General features: G+C 45.6%; 1 protein-coding gene across 8 annotated transcripts in view; it reads left to right on the forward strand.

The window, feature by feature from the left end:
- The window catches only part of LOC105473926 (COP9 signalosome subunit 7B), a 70,753-nt gene extending 54,710 nt beyond the window's left edge, over positions 1-16,043 (forward strand). For 6 of the 8 annotated variants that reach the window (XM_071073541.1, XM_071073547.1, XM_071073542.1 and 3 more), the window contains one exon: positions 10,812-10,932. In XM_071073541.1, the coding sequence (XP_070929642.1) occupies positions 10,812-10,917 (106 nt within the window). In that variant the 3' untranslated portion in view covers positions 10,918-10,932. Of the gene's footprint in view, positions 1-9,567; positions 9,656-10,811; positions 10,933-15,096 lie in introns of those variants that run through there. The other 2 variants (XM_071073543.1, XM_071073544.1) reach the window with 2 other exon arrangements.
- The last annotated feature ends 992 nt before the right edge of the window (positions 16,044-17,035 follow it).

The following is a 17,035-nucleotide window of genomic DNA, read 5'->3' on the forward strand; positions in this document are numbered from 1 at the left end:
CATCTCTCAACCAATCACAGACAAAGTGAGATACTTTGATTGACACATGTCTGGACTCCCAACCTCTCCACGAACTTCAGGCGGCAAGGGTAATTTGTTGGCATACTCTCATCTCAGGCTGGAGGTGGGGTTGTCCCACTCTGACCACGTGAGAGAGGGGAGGCTTCCGAAAAGAAATTTGAGGTACTATTAGCAGAATGGAGGGGAAATAGATGTTGGACGGCAAACCACAGGTATCCTTTCCAGCATATGTCCCTTGCTGAACAAATCAGCTGCGACAAGAAGGGCAGGATCGTGTAGCACAGGCAAGTCTACTGGAATGGGGGTGCAGTTCTCACATGAGGGTAATGATGGCTGGACAGATATCTCAGGATGTCTCCACCACTGCTGTTAATGGTTTGTGGCTCCAAGACACTGTGCTGCTGTGATTGCCAGGTGCCTCAGACCATTCAGCTGGTCATGCTTCTCTAGCCGTCTTTACTGGCCTGGTGCATGTCTGTAGGGGGCCCAGGGGTCGGCCAAGGAAATGCTGTGGTTGAAGCAGCCTCCTGGGTTGCAGCTGCATACACTGGGTAGGGCTTAGAATGTACTTATACAGGAGCCCTGTACCTACCCATGCCCACTGGCTTATATCCTCAAGCTGTCCAGCACAGACATCAGTTTATTCCCACACTGTTCCCTACTTCCACCATGAAGTTCTTCCATTCCAGGTGGGCACAGAGGTTTCTGTAGAGAGAACTGGGCCAAGGTGACTTCTAGTGTTCTATGATACTCAGGTGTAGGAAAAGGTCAATGTTACTCAAAGTATGCCATGTGTATTACTGTGGTATGTGACATAGTTTCTTTTAATAGACATGTATAAGTGTACATTAATTTATATATATATTTTTAAGCATTTCTTATTTTAAAAATATTTTTATTATAAAATAAAGACAGAGGCCGGGCACGGTGGCTCAAGCCTGTAATCCCAGCACTTTGGGAGGCCGAGACGGGCGGATCACGAGGTCAGGAGATCGAGACCATCCTGGCTGACACGGTGAAACCCCGTGTCTACTAAAAAATACAAAAAACTAGCCGGGCGAGGTGGCGGGCGCCTGTAGTCCCAGCTACTTGGGAGGCTGAGGCAGGAGAATGGCGTGAACCCGGGAGGCGGAGCTTGCAGTGAGCTGAGATCCGGCCACTGCACTCCAGCCTGGGTGGCAGAGCGAGACTCCGTCTAAAAAAATAAATAAATAAAATAAAAAATAAAAATAAAATAAAATAAAGACAGAAAACATACAGAAGATGTAATGCTGAAGGTAGTAGTATAAATATTACAAGGCAAACACCCCAAGCCCAAGAGCCAGAGAGTTCTTTGTCCCCATCACAGCCTCCTCCCTCCCTGCAAAAGCAACTACTGCCTGGCTGACACGGTAACCACTTCCTTACTTGTGTTTCATCACCCAAGTGGGCATCCCTAGATACTCTGGTTCAGTCTTGCCACGTTGAAAATATAGAAAATATATCTTTTTTTTTTTTGGAAGGAGTCTCGCTCTGTCGCCCAGGTTGGAATACAGTGGTGCAATCTCGGCTCACTGCAACCTCCGCCTCCCAGGTTCAAGCAATTCTTCTGCCTTAGCCTCCCCGGCAGCTGGGACTACAGGCACCCGCCATCCCACCTGGCTGATTTTTGCATTTTTAGTAGAGATAGGGTTTCACTATGTTGGCCAGGCTGATCTCGAACTCTTGACCTCAGGTGATCCGTCCGCCTCAGCCTCCCATTGAAAATATATCTTTTACCTTTCTGTTAATCCACGGGTTCTCCCTTCATTGTTTTCTTTTCCTTTCAGTTTATCTGTTGAAGAACCTGGGCCATTTGACTGTGGTGTTTCTGCTGTATTTTGCTGACTGCCCACTCACGCCCACTTATGCTCCTTTCTCTGTATTTCCTGCTCGTGTCAGCTGGATCTAGAAGCTTGATCAGACTCCGCTTCCACGTCTTTGGCCAAGCTCTGGGTGGTGACGTGTTCCTTCACTGAGGAGGCATAATTTCCAGCTGCTTTTCCTTTTGTGGTGTTCTCACTATCAATGCTCAATACCTAGGTCCATTAATTTACTGGGAGTTGCAAAATAGTGACATATTTTTTTTCATTGTGCCATGATTCAGATTTTATTGCTTCTTAATTTTGTCATTCCACACAATTTGTAAGTAAATAGACTGAGAAAATAGACTACGGGTGCTAGACAGATGATGGCAACATTAGTGAGATGGCTCCAGTGTTTTACATAAGGTAATGGAAAGAGCTGCAGCCGCCACCACTACCAAACGATGATATTTTAGTTCCATTTTTTTTTTTCATTTATTTGCTGGAATTCTTTATAAACAGATGCTTCTTTTCATCAATGAGATTGCACAGTGGTACTGCTCACATAGGAGAGGCAGGATAAATGCCTCCTTCTGTCCCTACACTTACCAGCTTGCAAAATAATATACTGGCTCTTTATAATCCTCTGGAGGCAACCAATTCATTTTTCTAAATATCATTATGAACTCATGTATTTAAGTATATTTGATTTCAGTTTGTTTCAGAGCTCAAATTGTCCTGTCTTTGGTCAATGGAAGCCTCTTTGGGTTGGCTTTTTTTTTTTTTGAGACAGGGTCTCACTCTATTGCCCAGGCTGGAGTCCAGTGGTGAGATCTCAGCTCACTGCAACCTCCACCTCCTGGGTTCAAGCAATTCCTCTGCCTCAGCCTCCCAAGTAGCTGGGACCACAGGCACATACCACCATGCCTGGCTAATTTTTATATTTTTTGGTAGGGATGGGGTTTCACCATGTTAGCCAGGCTGGTCTCAAACTCCTGACCTCAAGTGGTCCACCTGCCTCAGCCTCCTGACATGCTGAGCCATGATTACAGGCATGAGCCACCAAGCCCGGCTCCTCTTTGGGTTGTCTCTTTTGACACAAGCCCAGTAGAGAATGATGGTTCCTGTGCCATCATGTAATCAAGATGTTCCAAGCTCCTTTTGTATGTTTTTTCCTGCAGCCCTGTCAGTGGAAAGGACATTTCATGACCACATGTGAACTCCAGGGATGCTCACTGTTACTGGGTTGGTCATTGTTTCGAAGCCTTTTCAGTGGACAGAAATAACAAACATAGAATGATAGACAGAATAACCATGAATTCATCATACTGTTCTGTTCTGTTCTTTTCTCTCTCTCTCTTTTTTTTTTTTTTTTAGACAGAGTCTCGATATGTCACCCAGGCTGAAGTGCAGTGGGGTGATCTCAGCTCACTGCAACCTCTGCCTCCCAGATTCAAGTGATTCTCCTCCCAAGTAGCTGGAATTATAGGCGTGTACCACCATGCCTGGCTAATTTTTGTATTTTTTTAGTAGAGACAGGATTTCACCATGTTGGTCAGGCTGGTCTCGAACTCCTGACCTCAGGTGATCCACCTGTTTCGGCTTCCCAAAGTGCTGGGATTATAGGCATAAGCCACTGTACCTGGCAGTAATTCTTTATATTAAACATTCATCTTTCAAATTACTTTGTGGTTTCTCTCTCCTGAATAGATCCTGAGTAATGCAATGTGGTATCAAAATTTTTTAAAATTTCTCCTTTTAATTTCAAGAGAGTTTCCTAAAATGATAGCTTTTAGTATTTTTTTTTTCCTGTTCTCTTGCTTTGATTTTCATTTTCAGGGACTCCTGTTATCTACGTGTTGGATTTTCTTTGACCATTTCCAGTATTTGTCATTTTTTTCTTGAATTCCTTATGTGTGTTCATTTCTTTTTTATTTAAAAAATTTCCCCCTTTTCACATTCTGTTTCTCATGAAGCATCATTTGAATCACTTATGTGTCTTCTAATTTAATCTTTATATCTGAAATCATTTTTCATTTTATTTCAAAATCTGTCCCAGCTGCCATCATCTCATTTCTTCGTTTTTCCAGTTCTGATACTTTTAAGGTCTTTTTTCTTTATTTGAAATCGTTAGTATAGTTTTACTCATTGTATGGATGTTATTCTGCTCTATATTTTCTTTCATTCTCACAGACACTTTGGATGTGATTTGATGTTGGTACTTTGTATTCCCCATTTTTTATACAAAATTCATTTTCTTGAACTTTCAGAATGAAGTGGGTTGAGAAAGCTTTCTCAACCTCACAGTGCTTCTCTATATACATAGTGTTAAAAACACATGGCACACTCTTAGAACTAAAAAACATGCTCAGCAAGGTGAAAGGATGCAAAGTTGCAGGATCAGTATACAAAATCAGTTATATTTCTACACACCTGTGATCTAAAATCTGAAAATGAAATTATGCAAGTGATTTCATTTATAGCAAGAAAAAAATAAAATGCCGAGACCAGCCTGGCCAACATGGTGAAACCCTGTCTCTACTAAAAATACAAAAATTAGCCAGGTGTGGTGGCGGGCACCTGTAATCCCAGCTACTTGGGAGGCTGAGGCAGGAGAATCACTTGAACCTGGGAGGCAGAGGCAAAGGTTGCAGTGAGCCGAGATCACGCCACTCACTGCACTCCATCCTGGGCGACAGAGCGAGACTCCATCTCAAAAAAAGAAAAAAAAAAGCCTAGGAATAAATTTAAAAACAGAGGTGAAAAATGTATGCTCTTAAAACTACAAAATATTGTGGACATTTAAAAGATGTAAATAAATGGAAAGACACCTTATGTTCATAGATCAGAAGACCTAACTATCGTTAAAATGGAAAGACTCCCCAAACTGATCTACAGATTCAGTGCAGTCCCCGTCAGAATTCTGGCTGGGTTCTTTGCAGAAATAGACAAGCTGCTCCTAAAATGCATGTGGAAACTCAAGGTCCCCAGAGTTACCAACAGCAATCAAATAATCCAGCAGCCAAAACAATCCTGAAGAAGAAGACAGTTGGAGGAGTCACACTTCCTGATTTCAAAACTTACTAAAAAGCAACAGTAAGCAAAATTGTGGTAGTGGCATAAGGTTGGACATAAAGATCAGTGGAATCGAACGGAAGAACCCAGAAATCAACCCTCACATTTACAGTTCATTGATTTTTGATAAGGGTTCCAAAACAGCGAGGGAAAGAATAGTTTTTTCAACAGATGGCACTGGGACAACTGGATATCTACATGTAAAATATAATAATAAAGTTGTATACCTTCCTCATACCATCTACAAAAATTAGCTCAAAAAGCTAATTGTAAGAGCTATCATAGACCAAAATGTAAGAGCTAAAACAAATTCTTTTTTTTTTTTTTTTGAGACAGCATCTCGCTCTGTCACCCAGGCCAGAGTGCAATGGTGCCATCTTGGCTCACTGCAACCTCTGCCTCCCGGGCTCAAGCAATTCTCCTGCCTCAGCCTCCTGAGTAACTGGAATTACAGGTGCCCGCCACCCTGCCTGGCCAATTTTTGTATTTTTAGTAGAGACGGAGTTTCACCATGTTGGCCAGGCCAGTCTCAAACTCCTGACCTAAGTGATCCACCCACTTCGGCCTCCCAAAGTGCTGGGATCACAGACATGAACCACCACACCTGGCCTAAAACAAATTCTTAGGGGAAAAAAAAAAAACCTTAGAGGTAAATCTTTGCCACCTTGGATTTGGGAGTGGTTTCTTAGGTATGATACCAAAAGCACAAGCAACCAAAGAAAAAATAGGTAAATTGGACTTTATCAAATTAAAAGCATTCATGATACCAACAAGAAAGGAAAAAACAACCAACTGGTGGGAGAAAATATTTGAAAATTATATATGTGATAAGGGACCAGAATCTAGAATATGTAATGAACTCTTTAAATTCAGTAATAAAAAGACAACCCAATTAAAGAATGGGCAAAGGAGTTGTGAAGTCAGAAGCCAAATTCTGTTTTTGATAAAGTTATTCTACACGTTAGATAGCAAAGTAGAAAGCACCGTGTTTTCTACCTGCCTCAGCCTCCCAAAGTGCTGGGATTACAGGCATGAGACACCGTGCCCGGCCTACATTTTTGGCTTTTAAAAAGATTTACAAAGACTGGGCACTGTGGCTCATGCCTGTAACCCCAGCACTTTGGGAGGCTGATGCAGGCAGATCACTTGAGGCCAGGAATTTGAGAACAGCATGGTCAACATGGTGATACCCCATCTCTACTAAAAATACAAAAAAATTAGCTGGACATGGTAGGGCACACCTATAATCCCAGCTACTCAGGAGGCTGAGGAACGAGATTCGCTTGAACCCGGGAGGTAGAGGTTGAAGTGAGCCAAGATCGCGCCACTGCACTCCAGCCTGGGCAACAGCAATACTCCATCTCAAAGTAAAATAAAATAAAATAAAATAAAAGAGATTTACATGCACCTCAAAGAGACAGAGAAAGCATTCCAATCATGTTTCTTTACTTTTTTTTTTTTTTGACAAAGAGTCTCGTTCTGTCACCCAGGCTGGAATGCAGTGGCGCAATCTTGGCTCACTGCAACCTCCACCTCCCGGGTTCAAGCGATTTCCCTGCCTCAGCCTCCTGAGTAGCTGGGATAATAGGCATGCGCCACCACACCTGGCTAATTTTTGTATTTTTAGTAGAGACAGGGTTTCACCATGTTGGTCAGGCTAGTCTTGAACTCCTGACCTCGTGATCCACCGGCTTCGGCCTCCTAAAGTGCTGGAATTACAGGCATGAGTCACCGTACCTGGCTTTTTTTTTTTTTTTTTTTCTTTTCTGGAGACAAGGTCTCACACTCTGTCGCCCAGGCTGGAGTGCAGTGGTGCGATCTTGCCTCACTGCAGCCTCAACCTCTGAGGCTCGATCTGTCCTCCAACTTTAGCCTCCTGAGTAGCTGGGATTACAGGTATGCACCACCAAACCAGGCTAATTTTTGCAGCGACAGTGTTTCATCTTGATGCCCAGGTTGGTCTCGAACACCTAGTATCAAGGGATCTACCTGGTTCAGCCTCCCAAAATGCTGAAATTACATGTTTTTTAGAGGAAAAAAATTTCATGTTTTCTAGAGGAAAGTTCTCTTTCACTTTTGGTATCAGGGAAAATTTTAATTTTTTTTTTTTTTTTTTTGAGACAGTTTCACTCTTGTTGCCCAGGCTGGAATGCAATGGTGCGATCTTGGCTCACTGCAACCTCTGCCTCTCGGGTTCAAGAGATTTCCTGCCTCAGACTCCAGAGTAGCTGGGATTACAGGCACCCGTCACCATACCCGGCTAATTTTTTGTATTTTCAATAGAAACAGGGTTTCATCATGTTGGCCAGGCTTGTCTCAAATTCCTGACCTCAGGTGATTTGCCTGCCTCAGCCTCCCAAAGTGTGGGGATTACAGGCTTGAGCCACTGAGCTTGGCCAATTTTACATTAAAAAAAAAAAAAATTGTATTTACTGTTATACAAGCAGCTACCAGAGTATCTGGCACACAGTAGGTGTTCAATGAATGAAAGAATGGAAGAATGAATGAATGTTGAATCCCTTCCTTTTGGAGAGCCGGACTTCCCCTGAGCTGCCTGGGTTTAAGGAACAAACTACCAGCTCCTGGTGCTGCCTGCTATGACTGCAGTTTTTTGTTTGTTTGTTTGTTTGTTTGTTTTGAGACAGAGTCTCGGTCTTGTTGCCCAAGCTGGAGTACAATGGTGCTATCTTGGCCCACTGCAACCTCTACCTTCTGGGTTCAAGCGATTCTCCTGCCTCAGTCTCCTGAATAGCTGGGACTACAGGCGTCCACCACCACACCCAGCTAATTTTTGTATTTTTGGTACAGACAGGGTTTCACCATGTTGGTCAGGCTGGCCTTGAACTCCTGACCTCAGGTGATCCACCCGCCTTGGCCTCCCAAAGTGCTGGGATTATAGGAGTGAGCCACCGCGCCAGGCCAACTGCAGTTTTCTGCGGAGGCACTCGGCCTCCCCAACTGCTGCTCCTGGCTTTTCCTCCAGGACTCTGCCAGAGGGCAGGTAAGACCAGGAGGCAACAGGACCTCCAGGAGATGGGAAGGAGCCCTCCCCTATTAGGGTGGAGGTGGAGCCCGGATTGGATGAGCAGAGAGCCTGGAGGCCCTGGTGGGATCCTGGGTGCTCAGGTCTGGGCCCTGCAAAGAGACCTTATTGCCCCCTTTTTGGGGATCTCAAACTCTGAGAGCACTCCTGCTGATCACCCAGAGCCTCGCGATACCTGAGGATTTTAGAATAGTAGACTGTCAGTGTTTGGGCAGCCGGCCAGATGCAGGAACAAAGCCTGTTCTCAGGATTCCAGCAGAGACCTGCTCCAGGCCTGGGAATGTTGGGATTTTCCACCCAGATATTGACAGTGCTTTCTCAGTCTGTACCAGCGTGAAGGCAAAAGCTTTCCCTAGAGCATTTTCTTCTGCTGAGAGGGGCAATGAGTGTGAGGGTGTTTTGGTAACTGAGTGACAATGCTGAATTTGTAACTTAAGCCCCTGCACTCACAGGTGCACAGGTGCACGATTGGAATAGGCACACACTCATGTGCACTGACACACTTTTTTTTTTTCCGACAGGGTTTTGCCCTGTTCTGAGGCTAGAGGCTAGAGTGCAGTGGCGCAGTCACAGCTCACTGCCACCTCGACATTCCAGACTCAAGTGCTTCCCACCTCAGCCTCCCGAATAGCTGGGACCATAGCGTGTGCCATCACACTCTGCTAATTTGTTTGTACTTTTTGTGTAGAGATGGGGGTCTCACTATGTTGACCAGGCTGGTCTTCAACTCCTGGGCTCCAGTGATCCTCCCACCTCAGCTTCCCGAAGTGCTGGGATTCCAGATGTGAGCCCCGATGCCCTGCCCTGTCTTTAAATTAGATTATTAAATTAAGAGCATTTCAAAGCAGGAAACAATGTGGCTTTTTAGACTGAGACTTAGTTTCTGAACTCGTCCCTTGTTGGCTGAGGACAGTCACTTGTACCAAGACATCAGGATCCACACGAGGTCCTGCCCTGCCCCACCCTCTTGACCCCATTCAGGCCACCACCAACCCCTTAACCGACATACACACCTGTTCCTCTTTGGTGCAGAAGAGAGACAGTAGAATCAAGAGATGGGAGGTGACTCAAAGGTCTCTCATCCACTTTCGTCACTTTAAAAATCAATGTGCGTAAGGATTTTGTTGTAATTCCCCTCCCAGGCTTCCCACTTTAGAAAATATACTCTGGACTGGCCAAGCGTGGTGGCTCACGTCTGTAATCTCAGCACTTTGGGAGGTTGAGGCAGGTGGATCACCCGAGGTCAGGAGTTGGAGACCAGCCTGGCCAACACGGAAAAACCTCATCTCTACTAAAAATACAAAAATTAGGCAGGCGTGGTAGTGGGCACCTGTAATCCCAGCTACTTGGGAGGCTGAGGCAGGAGAATTGCTTGAACCCGGGAGGCAGAGATTACAATGAGCTGAGATTGTGCCACTGAACTCCAGCCTGGGTGACAGAGCTAGACTCTGTTTCGAAAAAAAGAAAATATACTCCAGGCTTCTCCCACGATTATTTCCTTTCATGATAGGAGCTCCTTTCCCGGTCAGTCTACCTCCTGAGAATGTTAACTGCATACAATTATGATAGTCACTGCCTTTTTTTTTTTCTGATGTTGATCTCCAGGTTTAGCGATTGGAGATTGGATTTCAAAGAGAAGAGATTCAAATGCAGTAATGCTGCCAGCCAGAAGACCTAGCTCCCTCCCTGAGTTGGAATCAGTGAGATATGTGACAGGAAAGACTGTGTTGGCAGAAGGGCTTGATAGATGTTTCAAGAGCGAAATGAAAACTATCCTCCATAGTTCTCAGCTATAGATCACTAAACCAACCTCCCTCCCTCCCTCCCTCCCTCCCTCCCTCCCTCCCTCCCTCCCTCCCTCCCTCCCTCCCTCCCTCCCTCCCTCCTTCCTTCCTTCCTTCCTTCCTTCCTTCCTTCCTTCCTTCCTTCCTTCCTTCCTTCCTTCCTTCCTTCCTTCCTTCCTTCCTTCCTTCCTTTCGATGGAGTCTCGCTCTGTTGCCCAGGCTGGAGTGCAGTGGCACAATATCAGCTCACTGCAAGCTCCGCCTCCCAGGTTCACACCATTCTCCTGTCTCAGCCTCCCGAGTAGCTGGGACTACAGGCACCCACCACCACACCCGGCTAATTTTTTGTATTTTTAGTAGAGACGGGGTTTCACTGTGTTGGCCAGGATGGTCTTGATCTCCTGACCTCATGATCCGCCTGCCTCTGCCTCCCAAAGTGCTGGGATTACAGGCGTGAGGCACCATGCCCAGCCAACCATAGGATTTTCTTTTTTTTTTTTTTTTGAGACGGAGTCTCGCTCTGTCAGCCAGACTGGAGTGCAGTGGCACAATCTCGGCTCACTGCAAGCTCTGCCTCCTGGGTTCACGCCATTCTCCTGCCTCAGCCTCCCGAGTAGCTGGGACTACAGGTGCCTGCCACCATGACTGGCTAATTTTTTGTATTTTTAGTAGAGACAGGGTTTCACCGTGTTAGCCAGGATGGTCTCGATCTCCTGACCTCGTGATCCACCCGCCTCGGCCTCCCAAAGTGCTGGGATTACAGGTGTGAGCCACCGTGCCTGGCCAACCATAGGATTTTCTTAAGGAGCAAACACTCAGTGGGCATTGAGGGTATAGGCCAATGGGCTCTCTCAGACATTGCTGGGATCAACTGGTAAAATTCCTTTCCCCGAAATGGGGAAGCCATTTGGCATGAACGCTGATGTTTTAACTTTTTGACCCATTAATTTCTAGGAATTCTATCCTAAGAAAATAATTCTAAACATGGTAAAAGCTCAATGCCCAATTATTTTCAATATAACTTTTCTTTTCTTTTCTTTTCTTTTCTTTTTTTTTTTGAGTTAGAGTCTTGCTCTGTCACCCAGGCTGGAGTGCAATGGTGCAATCTCAGCTCACTGAAATCTCTGCATCCCGGGTTCAAGTGACTCTCCTGCCTCAGTCTCCCAAGTAGCTGGGACTACAGGTGTGTGCCATCATGCCCAGCTAATTTTTATATTTTTAATAGGGTTTCACCATGTCAACCAGACTGGTCTCGAACTCCTGACCTCAAATGATCCACCTGCCTTGGCCTCCCAAAGTGCTGGGATTACAGACAGGAGCCACCATGCCCAACTTATAACACTGTTATAGAGGGGGATAAAAGCAGGAACAATCGAATCGTATCTGTGCATGGGGTTTGGTAACTATTTAATTACCTGTGCTCTACTTTGTTTTTTCCCATTGCAAGGAAGAATGACTCACGTAGGACTCGTTGCTAGGATGCCAAGCCTGAGACAGGAAAGCTGCCCAGACCAAGTCACCCTGGGGTCTCTCTCCTTCCTCCAGGGCCTTCCTGCAGGTCTCACCCCACAACTACTCCCCTTTCTTTGTGTATCTGCTCTAACCTTCATTTGTTCCTGACAGCCTTCGTGTGGCCAAGACCCAAGGTCCATTGCCTCTTTCTTCCTAGCTAACAAAAGCCTCTCTCCCTGTCTCTGCCCCGGCCTCCCTTTCTGAAATCTGCAGCCCAAATGTGCTGGGTGCTGATTCTCCTGTTTTCTCCCCTCTGTCTGTAGCTCTGGGACAGAACTGAACATTCCTTCAAATGCCATCTGAAGACAAAATCAAAACTGCTTTCAAATTCTTTTAAAACCATTACATAAAATATAAATTGCTTGTCAACTTTATAAATAGCGAGAAGCAATGAATCGGCTGTCCATTTGCTAAATTCATCAAATTGGTCATTCAGAGAAACTGGTAAAAAGAATTCTAAAAACACTAAATGTTGGCAAAACAGAAAATGACTTTTAAAAGAATTCAAGAGAAATCAGTATAAACTGAAAGATTCTTATATCAAAAATATTACGAATTTGGAATATCATTATATAAAGAGTGTGATCAGAAAAAAGTTAAGTTGACCCTCTAGTTCTCAACAATTTAAACATTTCTTAAAATGTCAGTAAGATAGTAAAGAATAATATTAAATATGTTAAAAGCATATTCCCTAAAATGGTGACTGGAAAATCGGTGTACTGACTAGGCTTAGTGAGTTGGTCATTTAGTGACAAATTGATAAAAGATGGATTCTCATGGAATTTATTGTGAAACCCACCACTGACTTGCCCTAAGAAAGCCATGGGTAGCTTCTCTCTCTCTGGATGTGTGTGTGTCTCAGACTCTGTCTCTGTCTCCCTGTATCTCTCTGTTCCTCTCTGTCTGTCTCTGTGTCTCTATCTCCCTCTGTCTCTCTGTCCCTCTCTGTCTGTCTCTGTCTATGTCACTATCTTCCTCTGTCTCTCTGTCTCTCTTGGTGTCTTGCTCTGTCTCTTCGTCTGTCTCTCCTCAGCCCCTCCCATGCTGCAGCTCCTCTCTGCACACCAGCTCCTGTCTTCCGTTGCCCCATTCTTCAACTGGCCAGGGTGTCCTGCCTACCCATTCCCCCTCAGAGCCTAAGTGCCCCTACCCTGCCACTCAGTGCCCTGTTTACTGAAGGACTCCACTCAGGCCTGTGTCCGAATTTCAGAGTCTCCCTTTGTCGCCCAGGCTGGAGTTCAGTGGTGCAATCTCAGCTCACAGCAACCTCAACCTCCTCGGTTCAAGTGATTCTCCTGCCTCGGCCTCTCGAGTATCTAGGACTACAGGCTTGTGCCACCACACCTGGCTAATTTTTGTATTTTTAGTGGAGATGGGGTTTTGCTATGTTGGCCAGGCTGGTCTTGAGCTCCTGACCTCAGGTGATCTGCCTGCCTCAGCCTCTCAAAGTGCTGGGATTACAGGCATGAACCACTGTGCCCGGCCTGAATTTCAAATTATTAGAGAGAGGAATTGCCTGACTTGGCTCAGGGCAGGGGTTTCACGAATCAGGTGGGACTGCATGGAGCCACGTGGAGCCACACCTTATGGGACATTCTGAAGGAGGCAGTAATGTGTCTAGGGTGCAGCTGCTCCCACCGGGTCCTCCCACTTCGTCCCATGGATCCAGTTCTAAAGGTGCCCTCACCTGCATGATCCACTGCTCCCATCCCATCACGAAGGGGCTTCTGCCGTCTCCTGAGAGTGGTTCGCCTGCCTACCCACTCTGCTAAACTAGCAACCCTCTGTTCCTGTACTCTGCTTTAGTTTTCCTCACAGCATCCTTGATGTGAAATTTCATATTTATTAATCTTTTATCGGCCTCCCCAACCAGAACCTAAGATCCCCCTGGGCAGGGACTTTGTCCTCTTCACTGCCCCAGCCCTAGCTCCTACAATCGTGCCTGAGTATTTGGTGAACGAGTGAAATCGACTCACATCCTCCTCAATGGGAGGCCCCCAAAGTCTTGTCCAGGAGTTGCTCCAGGACCACTTCCAAAATGGGACCACCGGGCTGGGGTGGTGGCCAGTCAGTCCTCTGCCCCCTGTCTGTCTCCCCGACACCCCAGGCCTCCTCTGCCGGCTCCAGCCACCTCCCCAGGGGGAAAGGAGGGGAAGATTGTCTCATTGTCTCTTTATTCTCCAGATGAGCTTCAGAATTATTTGGGCTTGTTTCCCAAAAAGTTCCACTGAAATTTTGGTGGACACCACATTAAATGTGCACCTCCATTTAAAAAGAAAAGACATTGTTACAACATTGAGGCTTCTCACCATGAGCACACTTCTCTTGTCTTCCTTTAAAACCCTCAGTAAAATTCTGTAGTTTTCAGAGTTTCTGCGTATTTATTGTTCAGCTTAGTTCTAGGGTGTTTGATTTTTACAGTTGCTATTGTGTGTGTGTGTGGAGGGGGGTCTTTCCCCTCCTTTTTTATTTTCTAATTGTTGGTATAGAGGAAAGGAAGTGATTTGTGAATGTTTCTTTTGTATCTATTCATTTTATCTAATTTCACTCTTAATAATTCTAAGAATTTTTCATTGGTTATCAGGGCTATAAAACTGCATTATCGACAAATGGTAATTTTCTCTCTTTCCCTTTTCTTCCTCGAGTTGTATGTCTTTTTCAGCTGTTCCTTATTGCATTCAGCAAAGCAGATCTTCTCTTAAATAAACCTTTCATTAGGGAAGACATTCAGGACTCCGCAGAATATTTAAAGAACAAAACCATGAAAGTGACACACCTCGACTTCTGGGATACTGCCAATGCAGTACTTAGAGGAGATTTATGGCTCCCAGTGCTTATATTAAAGAGGCAGAAACGAGAAACAATAAATCAAGCTGATACCTAATGAACTTTGTTCCCTTTAAGCTATGAACCAAGAGAATGGAGAAAAAGGAAGTAATAAATCTAAACAAAATGTAGGAAGAAGAGATAATTGATAAACTTAATCAGTAGCACATGGGAGGAAATGGCCCTTCTGCAGAGCAGGCCAGGGTGGGACCGCATGGAGAAGTGGGAACAGGTCCTTCCAGGCAGCCTGGCTCTTCCTTCTCATCATGTACCGGAAGGTGGGTGGGTTTGAGGCAGGAGGCTCTGTTGAACCCATGGCCCACCCACTGGCCACGGACTTCTGAGGGGAGTATTTGCTGGAACCAGTACTCTGGAAATACTTGGGTGGGGTAGAGAATGCCCAAAATCAGGAATGCATCCGAGCAGTTGCGGCCTCCAGAGAGAAAAAGGTGCTAAGCTGGGGTGAGCAGTGAGTGTGCCGCATAGGGGCCTCACATCATACTTTGTAAATCCATCTGGTCTCATGCTACTTAGAGGGTCCTTGTTTCCCTCTGTCTTGTCTTCAGATTTCTTTTCAGAATTCCACCCTGATGGAGAAAAAGGCAAGTTGTTGGTTTTGTTTGCCCTCAGGCCAGAACATTTGGGGATGAGGGAGGGTGGAAGAGGGCACAGGTGGCTAGTGTGGGAAGACTGGTTATGCTGGGCCCCCAACTACTTTTTGGGGTGGTTGCTTGGAGGATTTAAAGCTATGTTTATTTTTCATTCATTTGAGATGGTCTAGAAATAGCACAATGCTGTTTTTTTTTTTTTTAAGGGAAAACTCCCTTACACTTGGTCTTTAAAAAATTCATAAGCCATTAGCCAAATTCTAAAAAGAAGCAAATGCAAATTAATACACTCTGAAAAAGGAATGAACTAATACAAAATGTCTTACAAGCAAAATGAGGGAATCAGCTTCTCAGCAGTCTGCTTGTATGTTTTTGTAACCAAATGGAAATTGTTATCTTCCCAGGGGCTCGACATCTATTCCTCTCAACTCAATGTAATGTGCAGCAATTGTTTTTAATAGAGAAGACAAAGCTCCCAGCTGTGTTTCTGAACAAACAGAAGGACAGAAGGACATCTTGGCATCGATCTGGTTTCTGCTTATAATCGCTGGATGGCCTCTTTGTTTTACAAGAGAAAGGGAATCAGCTCCCATTTTCCAGGTGGGAGTCAGTGTCAAAACGGCTTAGCAGGCACTGGCTCCCTGGTGAGCTGAGTTCTGGCACAAGCAAACTAGAGTCTCCTGGAAGGGAAGAATGAAGACCCTATTCGTCTCTTCCAGGTCAAGATCTGAAGTCAGGAGATTTGTGGGAGGGCTCTGGCCAAGGTCTCCTGGCTGAAAGGGCTGCACCACTCCTGGCACAATGTGAGCTGAGGCTGGCAGTTCCAGGGCTCACCCACCCAGCTGGTATGGAGGTTTGGGGAGACTCCCAAGTCTGCGAAGGTGACCTAAGGAAACTGAGGTCTGGGAACCCAAATGAGGGCTACCATTGAGGTATGAACAGCAGGGGCATCACCGCAATAGTCCACAGGTGTCCTGCAGACTTTGGGACGAATTTTCAGCAGTGACACTGGGGGGCAGCAGTAGAGGCAAAGATGGCAGCGGAATCTACCTGCCTGGTGTGGGGAGGACTCAAGTTGGATGGAAGCACTGACCTTCTTGGTAACAGGAGCTTACAGACATGTGATTGGACATTCAGAGATGTGATTCCTTTGTATGCTAAGCAGGTGAAGCAGTTTACTGTTCTTCTCCATGCACTTAGCAGTATGTTAATTTTCAGCACTTGGCAAAATCAAGTTAGTCTGGGTAGCTTTAAGAAAAGAAACAGGGCCGGGCGCGGTGGCTGACACCTGTAATCCCAGCACTTTGGGAGGCCAAGGTGGGTGGATCATCTGAGGTCAGGGGTTGGAGACCAGCCTGGCCAATATGGTGAAACCCTGTCTCTACTTAAAATACAAAAATTAGCTGGGTGTGGTGGTGGGTGCCTATAATTCTAGCTATTTGGGAGGTTGAGGCAGGAGAATCACTTGAATTCGGGAGGTGGAAGTTGTAGTGAGCCGAGATTATACCACTGCACTCCAGCCTGGGTGACAGAATTACCTTTTTTTTTTTTTTTTTTTTTGGAGACAGGTTCTCTGTCGCCCAGGGCTGGAGTGCAGTGGCGCCATCTTGGCTTACTGCAACTTCTACCTCCCAGGCTCAAGCAATCCTCCCACCTCAGCCTTCTGAGTAGCTAGAACCACAGGCACATGCCACCATACCAGCTAATTTTTGTATTTTATGTACAGATGGGGTTTTTGCCATGTTGTCCAGGCTGGTCTTGAACTCCTAGGCTCAAGTGATTCACCTGCCTCTGCCTCCCAAAGGGCTGGGATTACAGGCATGAGTCACCATGTCTGGCCAGAATTATATTTTCTTGTAGTGGTTAAATATATCTTCTAAAGGGCTTTACTTAAGGCAATGTTAGCTTCTGTAACAAATAAACCTCAAAGTATATCCTGTTTATACATGATAGGGAGTTCAAAGTGCATACTGTGGCCAGCTGTGGCCACATAACTGTGGCTCTCAGCACTGATTCTTGGACCCAGGATCCTGCCATCTTATGGCTCTGTTATCTTCAGCATGTTGCTTCCAGGGTCACCATGTTTGTTCACATCAAGCTGTCTGAGGGTGAAGAACATGGAGGAATGAACATACACACACACACACACACACACACACAAACTTTTCATGTGCTGGGAAGTAGCACGGGTTGCTTCTGCTCATGTTCCATTGGCTGGAACTCAGTCATATGGCCACACTTAACTGCAGAGGAGGCTGGGAAATGAAGTCCTGCAATGCCTGGGAAGAAGAGGAAATTGGTTGGTGAACAGAAAACGGTTTGTGCCTGTAGGGAAGGAAAATA

Source organism: Macaca nemestrina, chromosome 11 (assembly GCF_043159975.1).
Source record: "Macaca nemestrina isolate mMacNem1 chromosome 11, mMacNem.hap1, whole genome shotgun sequence".
NCBI classification, from domain to species: domain Eukaryota; kingdom Metazoa; phylum Chordata; class Mammalia; order Primates; family Cercopithecidae; genus Macaca; species Macaca nemestrina.